This window comes from Tachyglossus aculeatus, unplaced genomic scaffold, assembly GCF_015852505.1.
Source record: "Tachyglossus aculeatus isolate mTacAcu1 unplaced genomic scaffold, mTacAcu1.pri SUPER_30, whole genome shotgun sequence".
Classification (NCBI taxonomy): domain Eukaryota; kingdom Metazoa; phylum Chordata; class Mammalia; order Monotremata; family Tachyglossidae; genus Tachyglossus; species Tachyglossus aculeatus.
The window spans coordinates 1,175,787-1,199,195 of NW_024044837.1; the positions used below are offsets into that span (position 1 = coordinate 1,175,787).

The following is a 23,409-nucleotide window of genomic DNA, read 5'->3' on the forward strand; positions in this document are numbered from 1 at the left end:
AAGGAGGTAAAATGGGGGTCATATTCATTCATTCAATCGTACTTATTGAGCGCTTACTGTGTGCAGAGCACTGTACTAAGCGCTTGGGAAGTCCAAGTTGGCAACATATAGAGACGGTCCCTACCCAACAACGGACTCACAGTCTAGAACAGACCTGCGTTCTTCCATCTTCAAATCCCTTCCCAAGTCACATCTTTTTCAGGAGACCTTCCCTGAATAAACCCTCATCTCTCCACCCTGAATCTTTACCCTCTGAGCACTTAGATGTATCTCTACTCGTCCCCTCATCCTCTGGCAGCACACACACCCACCCACCACATTGTTGAGATCTGTGCCACAGTTATAATTATTATTACTCAGTGGGACCTTGTGGTATCTGGGGTCAGTGAAGTGACCCCCCCCCATCTTACCTCCTTCCCCTCCCCACAGCACCTGTATATATGTATATATGTTTGTACGTATTTATTACTCTATTTATATATTTATTTTACTTGTACATATTTATTCTATTTTATTTTGTTAATATGTTTTGTTTTGTTGTCTGTCTCCCCCTTCTAGACTGTTAGCCCGCTGTTGGGCAGGGACCGTCTCTCTATGTTGCCAACTTGTACTTCCCAAGCGCTTAGTACAGTGCTCTGCACACAGTAAATGCTCAATAAATATGATTGAATCAATCAATCAATTGTATTTATTGAGCACTTACTGTGTGCAGAGCACTGTACTAAGCGCTTGGGAAGTACAACTGAATGAAAGTGAGGGAGGATAATCTAAGAACGTTGCTTCTCCCCACAAGAATGCATTTTTGTTATTCCAAACCTTAATCCAGAAATGATTCTAATCTCATTGCTTTCTGTATTTGTTGCCCGACAGAAAAAGACCCCATAGAATGCTAAATGATCAAGAAATTAAAGGTTTTAATAGACTTTACCTAACTATCTGGAGTAAAAATGTGTAACATGGTTAAAAATATCTGGCACTTTAGATATTTCTATTCTGGGTGTGTGAAGATTGTGTGCTCTTGAGGGAGAAAGTTCAAGAAAGCCATTCTCATCCAGAGAAGAAAAGATCAGTCAGTCAATTCTATTTATTGAGCACTTACTTTATGCAGAGCACTGTACTAAGCGCTTGGGAGAGTACAGTACAACCTGTTAACCTTGTATCCCCCCGAGCGCTTAGAACAGTGACTTGCATATAATAAGCGCTTAACAAATACCATCCTGATCATTATTATTAATAAAAAAGCGTCATCTGTCAGAAGTAAACCAGAACGAGCTGGAACTCAGCCCCGGAATCCGTGTTCTTGTTGTGGGCAGGGCATGTGTCTGTTTATTGTTATATTGTACTCTCCCAAGTGCTTAGTACACTGCTTTGCGCACAGGAAGTGCTCAGTAAATATGAATGAATGAATTAATGTTCTAAGTGGGCAGTCTGCTCCCCCTGGTCCCTGATATCTGCTGTCTCTAGTTGTCAGTGGTTGTCAGGGCTGCCCTGAGTCTACATGCACATGGCCTTGTTTTCTTCACTGTTTATCTGGCCACCCCCTCCTACTTCCCACTTGATGATTCATATCTATGACAATCGAAGATTTGCAGCATTTTCCAATTTTCGGAAGCTGTGTCTTCAGTGTCGACGCCAGGCTCTTCAGGGCCTTCTTGTCTCTATCCCCTAGAAGGATATTATAAGTCTGCCATCCCAAATAAGTCCGCCGGGTTTCCTGAGCTTCACAGATGACAATGGTTTGTTTGGCCCCATTATTCCATTTAATCAATATGTTGTTCCTTTTCATCTTTAATATGGTTGGTATCTGATGTCTCAGGCCCTGAGAGCAGTCAGTATCTTCAAGCTGTGTGTGGTGTGCCCAAATAACTCTCACGTTACACCCTGAGTGAATTAGAAATGGTCATTTTTCTGTTCTCTTATTTGCCTCTCTTCCTTTCAGGAACACCTTTGTGACATATGCCTATTGATTTTCTTTTCTTTTCTTTTGAAATAGCTAATTACCAGGCAGACTTAGCCAACATTACTTGTGAAATTGCGATAAACTCAAAGCTGATCGATGGACTCAAAAACAGTCAGCGAAGGCTGCAGACCCCGAAGAAGCAGTATGAAGAGAAAGTAATGATGCTGTAGCGTAAAAGTCGGGATACTCGGCTCGAAAGAAATCAAGTGCTTCAGAATTTAGGTAAGAACTGGAACTTAATGTAATTACCTTTATGTGTGATCTTATTTTCCCATTTCCATTTTTTTAAGGGAAGAAAAATTCAAGTAAGACCTATGTGAAATGTGCATTAGAACAAGTGTCCTATCTAGATCATGAGTTGATTTGCTGTTTATTTCAGAATTGTAAACTCCTACAGTGTTTTTTATAGATACTATTAATAAAAAAAAGTTATGTTCACGTCTCCCTGCTCCTCACCACCCCTGAAGTTAATGTGGTCTAGTGAGTAGGGAACAGACCCAGAAGTCAGAAGGACCTACCTTCTAACCCCGCCTCTTCCTCTTGCCCTCCGTGTGACCTTGGGAAAGCCTATTAATTTCTCTGTGCCTGTTACCTCATCTTTAAAATGGGGATTAAGTTTGTGAGCCCCACGTGAGACAGGGACTGCGCCCAACCCAATTTGCTCATATCCACCCCATCACTTAGTACAGTGCCTGGCACATAGTAAGCGCTTAAATTCCACAAGCCTCCACATCGAAAAGAAACTCATTACCGTTGGCTTTAGGGAACTCAATCAACTTGTCCCCTCCTACCTTATCTTTTCTGAATTTCGTACTTCAACCAATCTGCACACTTTGCTCTTCTAATGCCAACCTACTCAATGTACGTCAATCTCATCTTTCTCACCGCTGAATCCTTTGCCCATGTCCTCTCTCTGGTCTGGAACTCCCCTTTTCCTTCAGATGTGACAGACCACCAAACTCACCACCTTCAAAACTTTATTGAAGTCACATCTCCAAGAGATCTTCCTCAGCTAATCCCTCATTTCCCCTACACCCTCTCCCTTCTGCTTTGCTTATGCTCTTGGATCTGTACCCCTTAATATGCTTGATGTTTGCCTGTTCACTTGGATCTGTAACCCTTAAATACTTGATAATCACCCCAACCTCAGCCCCACAGCACTTATGTACAGATCTGCCAATTTATTTTAATGTCTGTCTCCCCCTCTAGACTATAAAGTCTTTGTGGGCAGGGAAGATATCTACCAACTCTATTTGTATTGTATTATCCCAAGCACTTAGTAGAGCGCTCTGCACACAGTGAGTGGTCAGTTCAGTCTTCTTGATTTGACCATCACTGATGTTTTCAATATTGAGAATATTCTATTCATCCATTAAATTTAGACCACGTAAAATCATGTCTTGGGTTTTCTTTGGGAAATCTAACATAGCAACAGTCAAAATGACAATTAAGCGTGAGAGGAATAGAGAATGTTGTCAGCCTATCGGAAGTAGTTGTGAGGTCATTGAATGATCTCTCATCGTGAATTCTAAAGTTACGTAAAAATTAATAGAAGAAAATGTCCTTTTGTCATTAAGGCCTGGTGGAATCTTGTTCAGAAGAGAAAGCCAAAAAAGTTAAATCTGAATATAAGAAGCCGCAGACCATGAGTAACTCCAGACTGCTCAGAAAGAGCATGCACGTGTGCTGAAGTCAAACTCAATATGAAAGACAGCTGAAGAAATTGCAGCAGGATGCGACAGAAATGAAAAAGGCAAAGGTGTAGATTTTCTTTGAAAGAAACACTAAATTTGGAGTTTGGGAAACTTGGCATTTAGAGAGAAGCTAGGAGATTGCAAAGTGTTCTCCATTTTTAATTGCAAATGCTATGCTTTGACCTGATGTTCTGATTACAGATAGATTGGCTGTCATTCAGTAGAGTTAAAAATTCACTGTTCCTTGTTAGACATTTTTCAGCCATCTAGGATGGAAACCTTTTGTGTCACATTGGAAGATAGATTTTCCTGTGTTGGACATCAAAATCACAAGAGAATAACAGATTTTAGATCAACTATTTGTGGGAAATGTACGATCCAAGTTAATCAAAACTTCAGGTCATTGAATACAATTTTCTATTGTAAAATTTTCAGAGTAATTTTAACACATTAACGTACATTAAGCGTAAAAGTGTGCAGGCGCTCGTAAAATTTTCAGAATAGTTTCAGCACATTAATGTACGTTAAGTGTAAAAAGTGTGCAGGCACTCCTCCTTTCTCACCTCCCTGATGGGAATCTTCAATCAGTCATTTGTCAATGGCTCCTACTCCACAGTGTAGGGTGGAGAGTGGGGAAAATAGGTCTAGAGAGCCATGGCAGTTTCCTGAAACAGGAAGGCAGAGGTGAGACTAGAAAGGCAAGTCGGTGGTGGAGAAGGCTACTTTGAGGCAGTAGGCCTAAACCTAGACAATCTCGGCCAATCAGTCATATTTATTGAGCGCCTACAGTGTGAAGAGCACTGTACTAACCTCCTGGGAGAGTATTGTATAACAGAGGCAGGGAACGTGTTCACAGTTTAGAGGGGGAGATAGACATTAATATAAATGAATAACGGACAGCTGTGGACATGAGTGTGAGCCCTTTTCTAGACCGTAAGCCCGTTTCTAGACTGTGAGCCTATTGTTGGGTAGGGGCCGTCTCTATACGTTGCCAACTTGTACTTCCCAGGCGCTTAGTACAGTGCTCTGCACACAGTAAGTGCTCAATAAATATGATTGAATGAATGAATGAATATGAACGAGTGCTGAAGGGCTGAGGGAGGGCTCGAAGAAGCTGTGAGTCAGGGTAGATCATAGGCCGTCTATTGTACTTCCCATGTTCCTTAATGTGGAAATGTAGTATTAATTGCTTACCTCTATAGGTATGCGTAATGAAACAGATGAAAGAAGAACAAGATGACAGAATCTCGAAGAAACCGAGAGATTGCGCAGCTTAAAGAAGACCAACAGAAATGAGACGTGAGTTGGAGGATTTTTAACTCTAGGACACTGCTATCATTGTGTTAGTGGAATCAAGCACTTAGAACGCTGCTTTGCACATAGTAAGCGCTTAATAAATGCCATCATTACTGATATTATTATTATTATCTGTGGAATTTCTGGGAAAAAGTTATGGGATAATTATTATTTCCTGAATTATCTATATTTTTTATGATTAATAGTAATGTTACATTAAATGAAAGGTAATGCCCCCATACATTTTTTGTTTTTGTTTTTGTTTCTTTTAATGGAATCTGTTAAACGTTTACTGTGTGTGTCAAACACTGTTCTAAGCGCAGGGGTAGATCAGACGGTCCTTGTCCCACATAATAATAATAATGATGACATTTATTAAGCACTTACTATGTGCAAAGCACTGTTCTAAGCGCCGGGGAGGTTACAAGGTGATGAGGTTGTCCCACGGGGACTCACAGTCTTAATCCCCATTTTACAGAAGAGGGGACTGAGGCACAGAGAAGTTAAGTGGCTTGCCCAAAGTCACACAACTGACAGGTGGCGGAGCCGGGATTTGACGCAGCGTGGCTCAGTGGAAAGAGCCCGGGCTTTGGAATCAGAGGTCATGGGTTTAAATCCCACCTCTGCCAATTGTCAGCTGTGTGACTTTGGGCAAGTCACTTAACTTCTCTGTGCCTCAGTTACCTCATCTGTAAAATGAGGATGAAGACTGTGAGCCCCCTTTGGGACAACCTGATCACCTTGTAACCTCCTCAGCGCTTAGAACAGTGCTTTGCACATAGTAAGCACTTAATAAATGCCATCATAATCATTATTATTATTATTATTATTATTATTATTATTATTATTATTTGAACCCATGACCTCTGACTCCAAAGCCCGGGCTCTTTCCACTGAGCCATGCTGCCTCTCAGTGTGGAGTCCTAGTCTTCATATGGGGTCGTAGTCTTTTGAATCCCCATTTCCTGCAGGTGTAGGAACTGAGGTACGGAGAAGTGAAGTGACTTGTCCAAGGCCATACAGCAGATGAGTATGAGAACTGGGATTAGAACCCAGGTCCTCTTACTCCAAGGCCCGTACTCTTTCCTCTAGGTCATGCTGTTTTCCACGTTGATTATAGATTGTAAGGTCCCTGTGGGTAGGGAACGTGTCTACCAACTCTGTTGCACTCTACTCTCCCAAGTGCTTAACACAGGGCTCTGCACACGGCACTCAGTAAATACCATTGATCGATTCATTGATTGTAATCTGATTTTAGGCAGTGAAACTGATCTTTTTTATATGATGGCATTTTAGTAAACACTATGTGCAAAACACTGTTCTAAGCGCTGGGAAGGTTACCAGCTGATCAGGTTGTCCCACGGGGCTCACAGTCTTAATCCCCATTTTCCAGATGAGGTCACTGAGGCACAGAGAAGGGAAGTGACTTGCCCAAAGTCACACAGCTGACGATTGGCAGAGCTGGGATTTGAACCCATGACCTCTGACTCCAGAGCCCGTGACTGAGCCACGCTGCTTATTGCTTTTGAAATCGCGGCTTTAGTTCAGCCCGTCACCCAGACGGGCCTCTCGCCGACTCCTCTGGAACTTGTCAGGATCTACTTTCCCTATGTGGGTTTCAAGTTGTCACAGCCACAGTTGCCACGTGCCACTGAAAACTGGGAATTGTAATGGGAAGAAGCTGTCTGGAACTGCCAACAGAGGTAGTGGTGAATTTACAATAGAGAACCTTCCCACCTAGAAGGCGGCATCGTGGATTATTGGGGAGAGCATGAGTCTGGGAGTCTGGAGCCCCATGTGACTAATACATGCCATCATTATTATCATTATTATTATTATTTGGGAAGTCCACTTAACTTCCCTGCGTCTTGGTTTCCTTATCTGTAAACTTCTAGACTGTGAGCCCGTTGTTGGGTAGGGACCGTCTCTATATGTTACCAACTTGGACTTCCCAAGCACTTAGTACAGTGCTCTGCACACAGTAAGCACTCAATAAATACGATTGAATGAATTGAATGAATGTAAAATGGTGATTAAAAAAACAACAACCCTGTTCTCTCTTTCTCTTATACGGTGAACCCGGTGTGGGACAGGAACTGTTCCGGTATGATTCTCTTGTAGTTTACCCCAGTGTTTGCATGTAATGCTAATAATAATTTAATAATTATAATACTATTACTATTATTTAAAAGTCCGGGAGATATAAAAAGAACAATATGAGAAAGTGTTCGGATACTCCTCAAGGCCTCAGCCACAAGTTAGAATGATCTTGAAGCTTCTTGCCATATCATAGGTTCCAAAACCTACCTCAAGAAGGTCTTCTATCAATTGACTAAGAATAATAATTTTTTAAAAAACCCCACAAGGCATGCATGCCATCATGGCTAAGACTATTGGTGCCTGCTATTCTGCCTCTGCCAATACTAAAGAATGTTTGCAAGAACAAGCAAATTCTTTAACATCTTCCGGTAAAGGAGATAATCACATAGCACCTTCTCCAAGAAAACTTCCCTAATTAAGCCCTCCTCTCCTCTTCTCCCACTCCCTTCTGCATCACTGACTTGCTCCTTTCTTTCATCCTCTGTCATTCATTCATTCGTTCATTCAACCAGTCGTATTTATTGAGCGCTTACTGCATGCAGAGCATTGTACTAAGCACTTGGAAAATACAGTTCAACAATAGAGACAATTGCTGCCCACAGTGGGCTTACAGTCGGTGGGGCAGGGGGGAGACAGACATCGAAACAAGTAAACAGGCATCAATACAAATAAATAGAATTATCCTCCCTCCCATCCCCTCAGCACATATGTTCGTAATAATAATAATGATGGCATTTATTAAGCGCTTACTATGTGCAAAGCACTGTTCTAAGCACCGGGGAGGTTACAAGGTGGTCAGATTGTCCCAAAGGGGGCTCACAGTCTTAATCCCCACTTACAGAAGAGGTAACTGAGGCACAGAGAAGTTAAGTGACTTGCCCAAAGTCACACAGCTGACAATTGGCAGAGCCGGGATTTGAACCTCTGACTCCCAAGCCTGTGCTCTTTCCACTGAGCCATGCTGCTTCCCTGAAGCATATCTGCTGCATATCTTTATATATCTGTAATTTATTTGTTTCTATAAGTGTCTGTCTCCCCCTGTAGACCATGAGCTCGTTGTGGGCAGGGAGTGTGTCTGTTTGTTATATTGTACTCTCCAAAGCACTTAGTAGAGTGCTCGGCACACTGTAAGCGTTCAATAAATATGATTGAATGAATGAATGAAATACGATTGAATGAATGAATGACATTGTTAAAATTTTGAAATCCGGGCCCAATAAGATATATTATTTTCTGCGGCTACTATTTAAAAATATGCATTTCTGTAGACGATTCCAAATTCCACTGATGAAATGAAAATAAATAATGATAGTGAAGCAAACTGTATAATTGTATCATAGTTCTTATTAGCAAGCCTACTGATGTAAGCTTCATTCCAGTTTGCTCCTCTGGGACCAGAAGAGGTTATTCTTGGTAAAAAAAACAAACAAACAAAAAACCTTCTAAATTTGACTCCACATGGGTCTTACTTTACATGTTAAATAAAAGTGTTACTTCATGATTTCCCCTCCTTGATTACCACTCTTTGGTTAGCAATTCCCAATGAAGGAAAAAAAATTCAGGAGCAACCAGGTAATTAAGCATAGTCAGATTATTTTCCCTAAGAACACTTTAAGAATTCTTACACCCCATAAAATAATCTTAAAAAAAAAAGCTTCTGTATGTATTCTTGGGAGAGCACAGCAGTAACAAGGAGGTTGTAGACTATTGTGGAGCAAAGACAAAGTTTTTACAAAAAATGAATATTTTGCAAAAGAGCCAAAATAAAACAGGAACCCAATGAAACAGATGGGCAGGTTTTCAAATATAGAGGTAAATACATATTTATGTATCTATATATAGATATATATATATAAAGTAAATTAAAGAGTAAATCAAAATGAATTAAAATGTACCTGTGTATATAAGTGATTGGGTAGAGGTGCATATTTTTGCTTTCTCCATCTCCCTCTCTATCTAGAGCCCATAGATACTAATTGAACGTGCACATTAAAAGCTGTAGTGAATCAAATGATGGTATTTACAAGCATCAACTTGTAAATAATAATTGGGCTAATTGTTAAGTGCATACTCTATAACAGATGCTTAACAAATAATAATAATAATAATAATAATAATAATAATGGTATTTGTTAAGCATTTACTATGTGCCAAACACTGTTCTAAGTGCCGGGGTAGATACATACTAATCTGTTTGTCCACATGGGGCTCATAGTCTTCATCCCCATTTTGCAGATAAGGGAACTGAGGCATAGAGAAGTGAAGTGGCTTGCCCAAGGTCACACAAACAGGCAAGAGGTGGAGCTAGGATTAGAACCCATGTCCTCTGACTCTCAAGCCCGGGCTCTTTCCACTAAGCCACGCTGCTTCTCATGATTATTAAATTAAATTATTAAATTAAATAACCACAACTATCCTTATTATTAAACAATCTAAATGGTCAGGCACAATAGGGCTTTCCCACATAGGGCTCACAGTATTAGTCCCCATTTTTTGGTTGAGTTCACTGTGGCCCAGAGAGGTGAAGTGACATACCCAAGGTCCCACAACAGACAAGTGGTGGAGCCGGGATTAGAACTGACTTCCAAGCCCGTGCTCTTTCCACTAGGCCATGCTGCTCTACCCTTCTCGAGGGCAGATTGTGTCTACTCTCTTTATTATATTTCCCCAAGTGCTCAGTACTGTGCTCTGCCCAGAGTAAGCACTCAATAAATACTACTGATTGAATTAACAAGACAGGTTTTATAATGTTCTTTCATCTTCCACAATTTATTATTCTATTTATTTTATTAATGATGTGTATATATCTGTAATTCTATTCATATCGATGCTGTTGATGCCTGTCTGTTTGTTTTGTTGTCTGTCTCCCCGGCTTCTAGACTGTGAGCCCATTGTTGGGTAGGTATTGTCTCTATCTGTGGCCAAACTGTACCTTCCAAGTGCTTAGTACAGTGCTCTGCACACAGTAAGCTATTTATTTATTTTATTACTCTATTTTATTACTCTATTTTATTTATTTTATTTGTACATATTTATTCTAATTATTTTATTTTGTTAAGATGTTTTGTTTTGTTTTCTGTCTCCCCCTTCTAGACTGTGCGCCCACTGTTGGGTAGGGACCGTCTCTCTATGTTGCCAACTTGTACTTCCCAAGCGCTTAGTACAGTGCTCTGCACACAGTAAGTGCTCAATAAATACAATAAATACAAATACAATCAACTGAGTACAAAACACTGTACTAAGCACTTAGGGAAGTACCAAACACAGATACACATACCCAGCTGTAAATGAGTGTACAATCTAATGGACCTCTATCCTATAGACACTTGAATGGATAAACAAGATATACGTAGTTGGGGTGGGGAGGTGACAGAGAAAGAAGATACGCATGGGCAATCAATGAATCCGTGGTATTTATTTAGTGCATATTATCTGCAGTGTATTATGTGCTTGAGAGAGTATAGTGCAACAGAGTTGGTAAAAGCTCTACCCTCAGTGAGCTTACAGTCTAAGGGAAAAGCATAAAAAGTAAACACTAGATTTTCCTTTGTTTTCAGTCCTGATTTATTTGATGTTATTTACAGCATCAATTCAGGCTTTTGGAAGCTCAGAAAAGAAATCAAGAAGTGGTTTCTTCGACGTAAAACCGAAGAGGTAGGGGAACAGAACCTCCAGTTACTTCCGGGAAATCTTTGTGACTTTGGAGAGAAATGGAATGACTTCAAAGAGGAGGCGAATGATGCATTTTCCTCACTGTTTCAGGTAACAGCCCTTCGGCCGCAAGTAAGACCCATGTCTGATAGAGTAGCGGGGTAGGTTAGTCGAAAACCGAGTGCCCCTGATTCTCCTGATCAAGACCCGAGTTCCACTGTAGCTGCCGGAGACCTTGATTCGACTAAGGCTAACAGAAAATGAGAATTCCCGTTGCAAGAGTGCAAGCACTGCCAGCAACTGCAGCCAGTGGAACCAGGTAAGAATGTTTCCTAGGTGGTGTGAGAGCATTTTCATGCGAGGGTTGTTCTCAAATGAGACACTCAATTTGAAAGATTTGTTGCATGGGTGATCCATTCTAAAAGAATTTCAGATAAAAATGTCATAAAAATGTTCACAGGAAGAAATACCTGAAAAGGGGAATGACCCGTCGAGCGCTCACGTCAAAAACTGCCCGGATGAAGTGGCAACGACTTGAACGTAGGGTCACAGAGAATGACAACTTCCGGTATGGAGACTGATATGAACAGACTGCTAAAGGTATGGCTTATCAGAGATTTCACTGTTGTCCTTGCTCTAAAAATACCGAAGAATGCACTGATTTAGTACACTATTGCCAGAAAAAAGAATAAATCTATATTTTGGATAATTCCAGCCCTTTTGTTCCAATTTCAAAACCTAGCTTGGGAAATCATTGAAATCTTGTTTGGCAGAATCCCTCAGAAAAATCAACATCTATTGTCTTTGTATTGCCGTTTTCCTTTTGTAATTTTATTTACCATTTTTTGGGGGTGGTGGGAAATAGTAACGTGAAGAACTCCCAGAAAGAAGAGAGAAACTTTCAGAAAGAAGGGAGCCGGCCATCAAAGAGAATGGAGATGGGGATAAAAATGTACATAGCATTAATGAGGAGACGGAATCACCAACTGCAAACATCGATTACATCAATGATAGTGTTTCTGACTGTCAAGCCAATATCTTGCAGATGGAGGAAGCAAAGGTTAGTTACGTATTAAACGTGAAGTGATTAATAATTTGAAAGAAAACTTTCCGTGAACCTTTCACAGGTAATAATTTTCTGTTTTAAGGTGCATTTTAGCGTGACATCTTCTAGTAGCGAAGGTTACACACAGTCTGTTCTTTAGTCTTACATATAGGTAAAAATATAAACCCACTCTGCTTGTAAGTGGCAAAGTTGATAGTCTTTGTTGAGTTAAATCCCAGTATATGAAATTAATAGAAATGTGAATTGAAATGAAAGCTTTGCCCGAAGGAAAAATCCCAGTGTGACTCACTTACTACTTTGGTGTGTGGCACTTATTAAGTATTCGTTTGATTAATTTTAAAATATTGATTCTTGCAGCCTGAAAGGGAGACTAAAGGAACCCTTTCTTGGATAAAGTATAATGGAGCTGCTCATAACTCTAGTTACAGTATCAATAAACAGGCAAGTGTGCTTGAAATAACTTCTTAATTCTCGCCTTTCAATTTTGCACAGCCGAATCGTGACCATACTGTGTGTTTTGCAGGAAGGTGAGACCCCCCCCCGATGTCACTGCAATGAACAGTGCTTGCACTTTAACTTTGCACTTCTCGTTACCTCCTTGACCATTTCTCGTCAATGGGCATCGATATGAGATTCAGTATGTAGTGTTCATCCGGAAGTGGGGGGTGAATGTGATTTTTTTAATTTTGGAAAGCACCACAAAGCACAGTATATAAATCTGACATGGATGCTACCTGCATCCGAACCCTCCAATCTATTCCAGCCTTTCATAAAACTTGCCAGCTGGTTATTTTTGAGTCATATAGTTTCTTCTTCATCCTTGGAATTCACTTCAAACTGATGGGATACGCTTCTCTGGCTAGATAAGCCGCAAAGCCAATTCTAAAGCCATGTTCTCTTTCTCGTTTAACTTTTGCATTCATCTAGACTGCGAGCCCGTTGTTGAGTAGGGACCGTTGTTGGTATATGTTGCTAACTTGTACTTTCCAAGCGCTTAGTACAGCGCACAGTAAGCACTCAATAAATACAATTGAATGAATGAATGAATTTGTGCTTAGTACGGTGAGCGCTCAATAAAAACGATTGGATGAATTTGTCCGTAACTAAGGAGTTTTGGGAAAAAGCCACCCTGAATCCTGGATGTGTTCTTTTTACATGGGATAAACAATAATAAATCACCCGGGGCTCACCGTTTCATGGCCCTGGGATGTGCCTTGAAGGTGTCTTTAATTTGACTCTCTCAAAGCCTTAGAGGGGCTGCCATCATGTGAATTTCAGCCCTGTTCTCTCCTTTCGAAAAGATATTGCATTTTTTTCCCCCTCTCTGGGCTAGCGCAAAGTCAGGAAGAAGAGTGAGGGTTTTTTTTTTTGTTTTTCCAGGGCCCTCATTCGGTATTTTCCAAGGTGAGAATTGCCTATTTCCAGGGAGTTTGCACCCGAATCTGGGGAGGGTGTGCACGGTTGGCGGGAACTGAAGGGGTTCCGGGCCCAGGATTGCCGCGGTGTAGACCCAGATCCACACCCAGACGCACCCCCCCCCCACCCCCGTTTCGCAGGTGAGCCGGGGAAGGACCGGCTCTGGTGTCAACCAGGCGGGGACTTCGGGAGTCCGGGTAGGGAGACCAAGAAGACCCCCTGACCCTAAACTCATTTGGGAACCCTTCCCTTCCTTTGAAGCCCACATTATTCGCCTCTACCACCCCCTCCAGATTCTTGTAGCCGTCATCTACCGCCCTCCTGGCCCCACTTCCAACTTCTTTAACGACTTTGACTCCTTCCTCACCTTCCTTCTCTCCTTCTCCATGCCCACTCTGATCCTCGGAGACTTCAATATCCACATGGATATCCCTGACGACTCCTCTGCTGCCCGCTTTCTATCTCTCCTTGACACTGCCAACCTCTTCCTCCACCCCACCTCACCCACTCACCAACTTGGTCATACCCTCGACCTCATCATCTCCTATCGCTGCACTGTGTCTACCCTCACCAACTCTGAAATCCCTCTCTCTGATCATAATCTTCTCACCTGCCTCCTCACTCACACTCCTTTCCCCTGTAAATCCGTATTACTCCCTCACAGAGATCTCCACTCTCTGGACCCCACCCATCTTTCGGAGCGCCTCATACCCCACCTCGCTGCCCTCTCCTCTCTACCCAGTCTTGATGATCAGATTACTGCTGTCAACTCTACCCTTTCTACTCAACTAGACTCACTCACTCCCCTTTCCCTTCGACACTCTCGTACCACTAACCCACAGCCCTGGATCACAGCCACTGTCCGCCTCCTTCGCTCTTATGCTCGAGCTGCCGAATGCTGCTGGCGAAAGTCTAAACACCATGCCAACCTCGTTCACTTCAAGTTTATCCTTTCCTGCCTTAACTCAGCCCTCTCTTCTGCCGGACAAAACTATTTCTCCTCCCTTATTGACACCCATGCCCATCACCCCCGCCAGCTCTTCCGTACATTCAACTCCCTTCTCAGGCCCCCGGTTCCTCCCCCTCCTCCTTCCCTCACCCGCAATGATCTGGCCTTCTACTTCATTAACAAAATTAAATCCATCAGGTCCGACCTCCCCGAAGTCACTTCCCCCCCCCTTCTCCAACCCCCTGGCTCTCAACACTCTCTGCTACTCTCCCATCCTTCCCAGCAGTATCCTCAGAGGAGCTCTCCTCCCTCCTCTCAAGTGCTACTCCGGCCACCTGTGCTTCTGACCCCATTCCCTCTCATCTCATGAAATCTCTCGCTCCATCCCTTCTCCCCTCCTTAACTTCCATCTTCAACCGCTCACTCTCCACTGGTTCCTTCCCCTCTGCCTTCAAACATGCCCATGTCTCCTCCATCCTAAAAAAACCCTCTCTTGACCCCACCTCACCTTCTAGTTATCGCCCCGTATCCCTCCTACCATTCCTTTCCAAACTCCTTGAACGAGTTGTTTACACGCGCTGCCTAGAATTCCTCAACAACAACTCTCTCCTCGACCCCCTCCAGTCTGGCTTCCGTCCCCTACATTCCACGGAAACTGCCCTCTCAAAGGTAACCAATGACATCCTGCTTGCCAAATCCAACGGCTCATACTCTCTCCTAATCCTCCTCGACCTCTCAGCTGCCTTTGACACTGTGGACCACCCCCTTCTCCTCAACACGCTATCTGACCTTGGCTTCACAGACTCCATCCTCTCCTGGTTCTCCTCTTATCTCTCCGGTCGTTCATTCTCAGTCTCTTTTGCAGGCTCCTCCTCCCCCTCCCATCCTCTTACTGTGGGGATTCCCCAAGGTTCAGTGCTTGGTTCTCTTCTGTTCTCGATCTACACGCACTCCCTTGGTGACCTCATTCGCTCGCACGGCTTCAACTATCATCTCTACGCTGATGACACCCAGGTCTACATCTCTGCCCCTGCTCTCTCCCCCTCTCTCCAGGCTCGCATCTCCTCCTGCCTTCAGGACATCTCCATCTGGATGTCTGCCCGCCACCTAAAGCTCAACATGTCGAAGACTGAACTCCTTGTCTTCCCTCCCAAACCTTGCCCTCTCCCTGACTTTCCCATCTCTGTTGACGGCACTACCATCTTTCCCGTCTCACAAGCCCGCAACCTTGGTGTCATCCTCGACTCCGCTCTCTCATTCACCCCTCACATCCAAGCCGTCACCAAAACCTGCCGGTCTCAGCTCTGCAACATTGCCAAGATCCGCCCTTTCCTCTCCGTCCATACCGCTACCCTGCTCATTCAAGCTCTCATCCTATCCCGTCTGGACTACTGCATCAGCCTTCTCTCTGATCTCCCATCCTCGTGTCTCTCCCCACTTCAATCCATACTTCATGCTGCTGCCCGGATTATCTTTGTCCAGAAACGCTCTGGGCATATTACTCCCCTCCTCAAAAATCTCCAGTGGCTACCAATCAATCTGCGCATCAGGCAGAAACTCCTCACCCTGGGCTTCAAGGCTCTCCATCACCTCACCCCCTCCTACCTCACCTCCCTTCTCTCCTTCTACAGCCCACCCCGCACCCACTGCTCCTCTGCCGCTAATCTCCTCACCGTCCCTTGTTCTCGCCTGTCCCGCCATCGACCCCCGGCCCACGTCATCCCCCGGGCCTGGAATGCCCTCCCTCTGCCCATCCACCAAGCTAGCTCTCTTCCTCCCTTCAAGGCCCTACTGAGAGCTCACCTCCTCCAGGAGGCCTTCCCAGACTGAGCCCCTTCCTTCCTCTCCCCCTCGTCCCCCTCTCCACCCCCATCTTACCTCCTTCCCTTCCCCACAGCATCTGTATATATGTATATATGTTTGTACATATTTGTTACTCTATTTATTTATTTTACTTGTACATATCTATTCTATTTATTTTATTTTGTTAGTATGTTTGGTTTTGTTCTCTGTCTCCCCCTTTTAGACTGTGAGCCCACTGTTGGGTAGGGACTGTCTCTATATGTTGCCAACTTGTACTTCCCAAGTGCTTAGTACAGTGCTCTGCACACAGTAAGCCCTCAATAAATACGATTGATGATGATGATAACTAATAATAATTAATAATAATAATAATAATAATAATAATAATAATAATGGCAAAGAACTGTTTTAAGCGCCGGGGAGGTTGCAAGGTGATCAGGTTGGCCCACGTGGAGCTTACAGATAAGGGAACTGAGGTCCAGAGAATAATAATAATGATGGCATTTAGTAAGCGCTTGCTAGCGCTCAGTAAATACGATTGAATGAATGTGTGATGGAGCTGGGGGAATCATAATAATAGTAATAATAATAATGGGACTGTCTCTATATGTTGCCAACTTGTACTTCCCAAGCGCTTAGGACAGTGCCCTGCACACAATAAGTGCCCAATAAATACGATTGATTGATTGATTGCTTGATTTATTAAGTCGTTACTATGTGCAAAGAACTGTTTTAACCGCCGGGGAGGTTGCAAGGTGATCTGGTTGGCACACGTGGAGCTCACAGTCCTCATCCCCATTTTACAGATAAGGGAACTGAGGCACAGAGAATAATAATAATGGTGGCGTTTATTAAGCACTTACTAGCGCTCAGTAAATATGACTGAATGAATGAATGAGTGCCGAGGCCCCGGGGTGGGGCGGCATCGGACGGGGGTCTGCCGGGTAGTGTGATGGAGCTGGGGGAATAATAATAATAGTAATAATAATAATGGCATTTATTAAGTCGTTACTATGTGTAAAGAACTGTTAGAACTGCCGGGGAGGTTGCGAGGTGATCAGGTTGGCCCACGTGGAGTTCACAGTCTTCATCCCAGTTTTACAGATAAGGAAACTGAGGCCCAGAGAATAATAATAATGATGGCATTTATTAAGCGCTTACTAGCGCTCAGTAAATGCGATTAAATGAATGAATGAGTGCCGAGGCCCCGCCGGGCATTGTGATGGAGCTGGGGGAATAATAATAATAATTATAATGATGATAATAATAATAATAATAGCATTTATTAAGGCGTTACTATGCGCAAAGAACTGTTTTAAGCGCCGGGGAGTTTGCAAGGTGATCAGGTTGGCCCACGTGGAGCTCACAGTCTTAATCCCCGTTTTACAGATAAGGAAACAGGCACAGAGAATAATAATGATGATGGCATTTATTAAGCGCTTACTATGTGCAAAGCACTGTTCTAAGCGCCGGGGAGGTTGCAAGGTGATCAGGTTGGCCCACGTGTTCATCCCTGTTTTAGAGATGAGGGAACTGAGGCACACAGAATGACAATGATGATGGCATTTATTAAGCGCTTACTATGTGCAAAGCACTGTTCTAAGCGCCGCCCACTGTTGGGTAGGGACTGTCTCTATATGTTGCCAACTTGTACTTCCCAAGCGCTTAGTACAGTGCTCTGCACACAGTAAGCGCTCAATAAATACGATTGATGATGATGATGCAAGGTGATCAGGTTGGCCCACGTGTTCATCCCCGTTTTACAGATGAGGTAACTGAGGCAAAGAGAATAATGATAATGATGGCATTTATTAAGCGCTTACTATGTGCAAAGCACCGTTCTAAGCGCCGGGGAGGTTGCAAGGTGATCAGGTTGGCCCAGGTGGAGCTCAGTCTTAATCCCTGTTTTCCAGATGAGGGAACTGAGGCCCAGAGAAGTGAAGTGACTGGCCCAAAGGCACCCAGCTGACAAGTGGCGGAGTTGGGATTTGAGCCCATGACCCCTGACTCCGAAGTCCGTGGTTTTTCCACTGAGCCACTGCAGCCTTAATGTCCACTCTCCACCCCGTCCTCTCTCTCTCCCTTCCTCCCCCCCGCGGCTCCCGGGCCTTGGCCGCCGGCTTCCCCCACCCTGCCCGCCAGGCCCCTTCGACACTAGTGAGCCTGTTGTTGCCAACTTGTACTTCTCCAGCGTGTAGTACAGTGCTCGGCACACAGTAGGCGCTCAATAAGGACGATTGAATGAATGAATGAGGGGGTGGTGGCCCGGAGGGCGACGAGGAGCGGGTGTGGAGCGCCCTCTGGCGGCGGTACCGGCGGGATGCCCGGGCAGGGGGATGGGGGGGCGCGCCCTCTGGCGGCGGCGGCGGCGAGATTCTCTGAGCAGGGAGTGGGGGGGGCGCGCCCTCTGGCGGCGGTGCCGGCGAGATGCTCTGAGCGGGGAGTGGGGGGGCGCCCTCTGGCGGCGGCGCCGGCGAGATGCTCTGAGCTGGGAGTGCGCGGGGACGCCCTCTGGTGGCGGTGCCGGCGAGATGCTCTGAGCGGGGAATGGGGGCGCGCCCTCTGGTGGCCGCGCCAGTGGAAAGAGCCCGGGCTTTGGAGTCCGGAGTCATGGGTTCGAATCCCACCCCCGCCACGTGTCGGCCGTGTGACTTTGGGCAAGTCACTTAACTTTTCTGGGCCTCAGTTCCCTCATCTGGAAAATGGGGATGAAGACTGCGAACCCCCCGTGGGACAACCTGATCTTGTAACGTCCCCAGCGCTTAGAACAATGCCTGGCACATAGTAAGTGCCTAATAAATGCAATCAGTATTATTTTGATATTATTATTGTGATATGGTATTATTATTCTTATTGGAGAGGCAGCATGGCCCAGTGCTTGGCACATAGTAAGCGCCTGATAAATGCCATCAATGTTATTATGATAATATTATTATGATATGATATTATTAAAGAAGCAGTGTGGCTCGGTGGAAAGAGCATGGGCTTTGGAGTCAGGAGTCATGGGTTCAAATCCCAACTCCGCCACGTGTCAGCTGTGTGACTTTGCGCAAGTCACTTCACTTCTCTGGGCCTCAGTTCCCCATCTGGAAAATGGGGATGAAGACCGCGACCCCCCCGTGGGACAACCTGATCTTGTGACCTCCCCAGGGGTTAGAACAGTGCTTGGCAATAGTAAGTGCCTAATAAATGCCACCAGTAATATTATGATATTATTATAATTATGTGATACCATTATGATATGATATTATTATTATTATTAGAGAAGCAGTGTGGCTCAGTACTTGGCACATAGTAAGCACCTAATAAATGCCATCAGTATTATTACGATATAATATTATTGCTATTAAAGAAGCAGCGTGGCTCAGTGGAAAGAGCGGTGGCTTTGGAGTCAGGGGTCATGGGTTCGAATTCCGACTCTGCCACTTGTCGCCTGTGTGACTTTGGGCAAGTCACTTCACTTCTCTGGGCCTCAGTTCCCTCATCTGGGAAATGGGGATGAAGACTGTGAGCCCCCCGTGGGACAACCTGAGCTCCTTGTCACCTCCCCAGCTCTTAGAACAGTGCTTGGCCCATAGTAAGTGCCTAATAAATGCCATCAGTATTATTATGTGTGGAGAGGGGGTGGGGGAGGGCACCCTGCACCCCACGGGTGAGGGCGGGACTCGGGGCTCGGCCGCTGGGGGAAAAACACCCTAAACACCCCCCAACTCTGGAGAAACCTGAGTTTGACGGGCAATGTGCAGCCGTTTCATCCATTCAGTCATATTTATTGAGCGCCAATTTTGTGCAAAGCACTGGACTAAGTACTGTACTGCGAAGCAGCTTGGCAAGCAATAGGATCGAAGGAATGAAAGACTCCTCATGAAAGACTCATCCCCACTCCTAGCCCTGCGACACTTGCATCCGTACCTGTAATTTGTTTTTTCCATTAATAATGATAATGGCATTTATGAAGCGCTTACTATGTGCAAAGCACTGTTCTAAGCTCTGGGGGAGGATACAAGGTGATCAGGTTGTCCCACGTGGGGCTCACAGTCCTCATCTCCATTTTACAGATGAGGTAACTGAGGCACGGGGATAAGAATAATAATAAAAATGGCATTTATTTAGCGCTTACTATGTGCAAAGCACTGTTCTAAGCACGGGGGAGGATACAGGGTGATCAGGTTGTCCCACGTGAGGCTCCCAGTCTTCATCCCCATTTTACAGGTGAGGGAACTGAGGCACAGAGAAGTTAAATGGTTTGCCCAAAGTCGCACAGCTGGCAAGTGGTGGAGCAAGGATTCTAACCCATGACCTTTGGCTCCGAAGCCTGTGCTCTTTTTCCCTGAGCCACTGAAAGACGCCTTCTGTGTCACCCTGACTTGCTCCCTTTATTCATCCGTGAGCTCACTGTTGGGTAGGGACCGTCTCTCTATGTTGCCAACTTGTACCTCCCAAGCGCTTAGTACAGTGCTCTGCACACAGTAAGCGCTCAATAAATACGATTGAAATACAATTGAATGGATCCTCACTCCCAGCCCAGCGACACTTGCATCCGTATCTGTAATTTATTTCTATCAATGTCTATCTCCCCATTTTCTCTTATTTATTTTATTTTGTTAGTATGTTTGGTTTTGTCTCCCCTTTTAGACTGTGAGCTCACTGTTGAGTAAGGACTGTCTCTTTATGTTGCCAATTTGTACTTCCCAAGCGCTTAGTACAGTGCTCTGCACACAGTAAGCGCTCAATAAATATGATTGATGATTGTACTCTCCCAAGCACTTAGTACAGTGCTCCGCCACTTGTTTGCTGTGTGACCTTGGGCAAGCCACTTCACTTCTCTGTGCCTCAGTGACCTCATCTGTAAAATGGGGATGAAGACTGTGAGCCCCCCGGGGGAAAACCTGATCACCTTGTATCCTCCCCAGCGCTTAGAACAGTGCTTGGCACATAGTAAGCGCTTGACAAATACCATAATAATCATTATTATTCATTCAGTCAGTCAGTCCTTTTATTGAGCGCTTACTGTGTGCAGAGCACTGTACTAAGCGCTTGGGAAGTTCAAGTAAGAGAAGCAGTGTGGCTCAGTGGAAAGAGCTCGGGCTTTGGAGTCAGAGGTCATGGGTTCGAATCCCTGCTCTGCCACGTCTGTTGTGTGACCTTGGGCAAGGCACTTCACTTCTCTGAGCCTCAGTTACCTCATCTGTTAAATGGGGATTAAGACTGTGAGCTCCCCATGGGACAACCTGATATTACCTTGTATCTACCCCGGCGCTTAGAGCAGTGCTTGGCACGTAGTAAGTGCTTGACAAATACCATAGAAATCATTATTATTCATTCATCTAGTCAGTCCTTTTATTGAGCGCTTACTCTGTGCAGAGCACTGTACTAAGCGCTTGAGAAGTGCAAGGAAGAGAAGCAGCGTGGCTCAGTGGAAAGAGCTCTGGCTTTGGAGTCAGAGGCCATGGGTTCAAATCCCTGCTCCGCCACATCGCTGCTGTGTGGCCTTGGACAAGTCACTTCTCTGAGCCTCAGTTACCTCATCTGTAAAATGGGGGTGAAGACTGTGAGCCCCCCGTGGGACAACCTCCCCATCCCCCCTGCCTTACCTCCTTCCCCCTCCCCACAGCACCTGTATAAAGGTATCTATGTTTGTACGTATTTATTACTCTATTTATTTGTACATATTCATTCTACTTATTTTATTTTGTTAATACATTTGGATTTGTTCTCTGTCTCCCCCTTCTAGACTGAGCCCGCTGTTGGGTAAGGACCATCTCTATATGTTGCCAACTTGTACTTCCCAAGCGCCTAGTACAGTGCTCTGCACACAGTAAGCGCTCAATAACTACGATTGAATGAATGAACCTGATTGCCTTGTATCCACCCCAGCGCTTAGAGCAGTGCTTGGCACATAATAAGCGCTTGACAAATATCATAGTAATCATTATTATTCATTCATTTGTACTTACTGAGCGCTTACTGTGTGCAGAGCACTGTACTAAGCGCTTGGGAAGTACAAGTTGTATTTCTATTCACTCAATCATATTTACTGAGCGCTTACTGTGTGCAGAGCACTGTACTAAGCGCTTGGAAAGTACAGTACAGCAATAAAGAGAGACAATCCCCCGCAACGAGCCCGTAGTCTATAGCTGGGGGAGACAGACTTCAATCCAAATAAACGGACGTCAGTATAAAGAAATAAAACGTCAAATAAAGACGGAAGTGCTGTGGGGTGGAGACGGGGGAAAATCAAAGGGAGGGTGATTTTTGAAAAATCAAAAATCAGGGTGATGTAGAAGGGAGTGAGAGAGGAAGAAAAGTGTCACAATCGGGGAAGACCTCTTGGAGGAGGGGTGCCTTCAGTGAGCCTTTGAATAATATAATAATAATGATTTCCTTCAACCGTATTTATTGAGCGCTTACTGTGTGCAGAGCAATGTACTAAGTGCTTGGGAAGTACAAGTTGGCAACATATAGAGACGGTCCCTACCCAACAGTGGGCTCACAGTCTAGAAAGGGGAGACAGAGAACAAAACAAAACATATTAAAATAAAACAAGTAGAATATGTACAATGATGATGGTATTTGTATGCGCTCACTATGTGCCAAGCACCTTTCTGAGCACTGAGCACGGTTTGAAGAGAAGCAGGTGGCTCAGTGACAAAAGCTTTGGAGTCAAAGGTCGTGGGTTCAAATCCCGGCTCCGCCACTTGTTAGTTCTGTGGCTTTGGGCAAGTCACTTCACTTCACCTTGTCCTCTCCCTGACTTTCCCATCTCTGTTGACGGCACTACCATCCTTCCCGTCTCACAAGCCCGCAACCTTGGTGTCATCCTCGACTCCGCTCTCTCATTCACCCCTCACATCCAAGCCGTCACCAAACCTGCCGGTCTCAGCTCCGCAACATTGCCAAGATCCGCCCTTTCCTCTCCATCCAAACCGCTACCCTGCTCATTCAAGCTCTCATCCTATCCCGTCTGGACTACTGCACCAGCCTTCTCTCTGATCTCCCATCCTCGTGTCTCTCTCCACTTCAATCCATACTTCATGCTGCTGCCCGGATTATCTTTGTCCAGAAACGCTCTGGACATATTACTCCCCTCCTCAAAAACCTCCAATGGCTACCGATCAATCTGTGCATCAGGCAGAAACTCCTCACCCTGGGCTTCAAGGCTCTCCATCACCTCGCCCCCTCCTACCTCACCTCCCTTCTCTCCTTCTACTGCCCAGCCCGCACCCTCCGCTCCTCCACCACTAATCTCCTCACTGTACCTCGCTCTCGCCTGTCCCACCATCGACCCCCGGCCCACGTCATCCCCCGGGCCTGGAATGCCCTCCCTCCACCCATCCGCCAAGCTAGCTCTCTTCCTCCCTTCAAGGCCCTGCTGAGAGCTCACCTCCTCCAGGAGGCCTTCCCAGACTGAGCCCCTTCTTTCCTCTCCCCCTCGTCCCCCTCTCCATCCCCCCGTCTTACCTCCTTCCCTTCC

At 44.9% G+C, this 23,409-nt stretch overlaps 1 protein-coding gene across 1 annotated transcript in view; it reads left to right on the top strand.

Moving 5' to 3' along the window:
* LOC119921810 (platelet-derived growth factor receptor alpha-like) overlaps positions 1–23,409 on the top strand; it is a 101,037-nt gene that overhangs the window by 40,536 nt on the left and 37,092 nt on the right. Inside the window, 6 exon segments of the mRNA XM_038741838.1 lie at positions 1,994–2,182; positions 3,538–3,719; positions 4,857–4,953; positions 10,813–11,020; positions 11,162–11,269; positions 11,567–11,761. Coding sequence (XP_038597766.1) covers positions 10,962–11,020; positions 11,162–11,269; positions 11,567–11,761 — 362 coding nt within the window. The 5' untranslated portion in view covers positions 1,994–2,182; positions 3,538–3,719; positions 4,857–4,953; positions 10,813–10,961.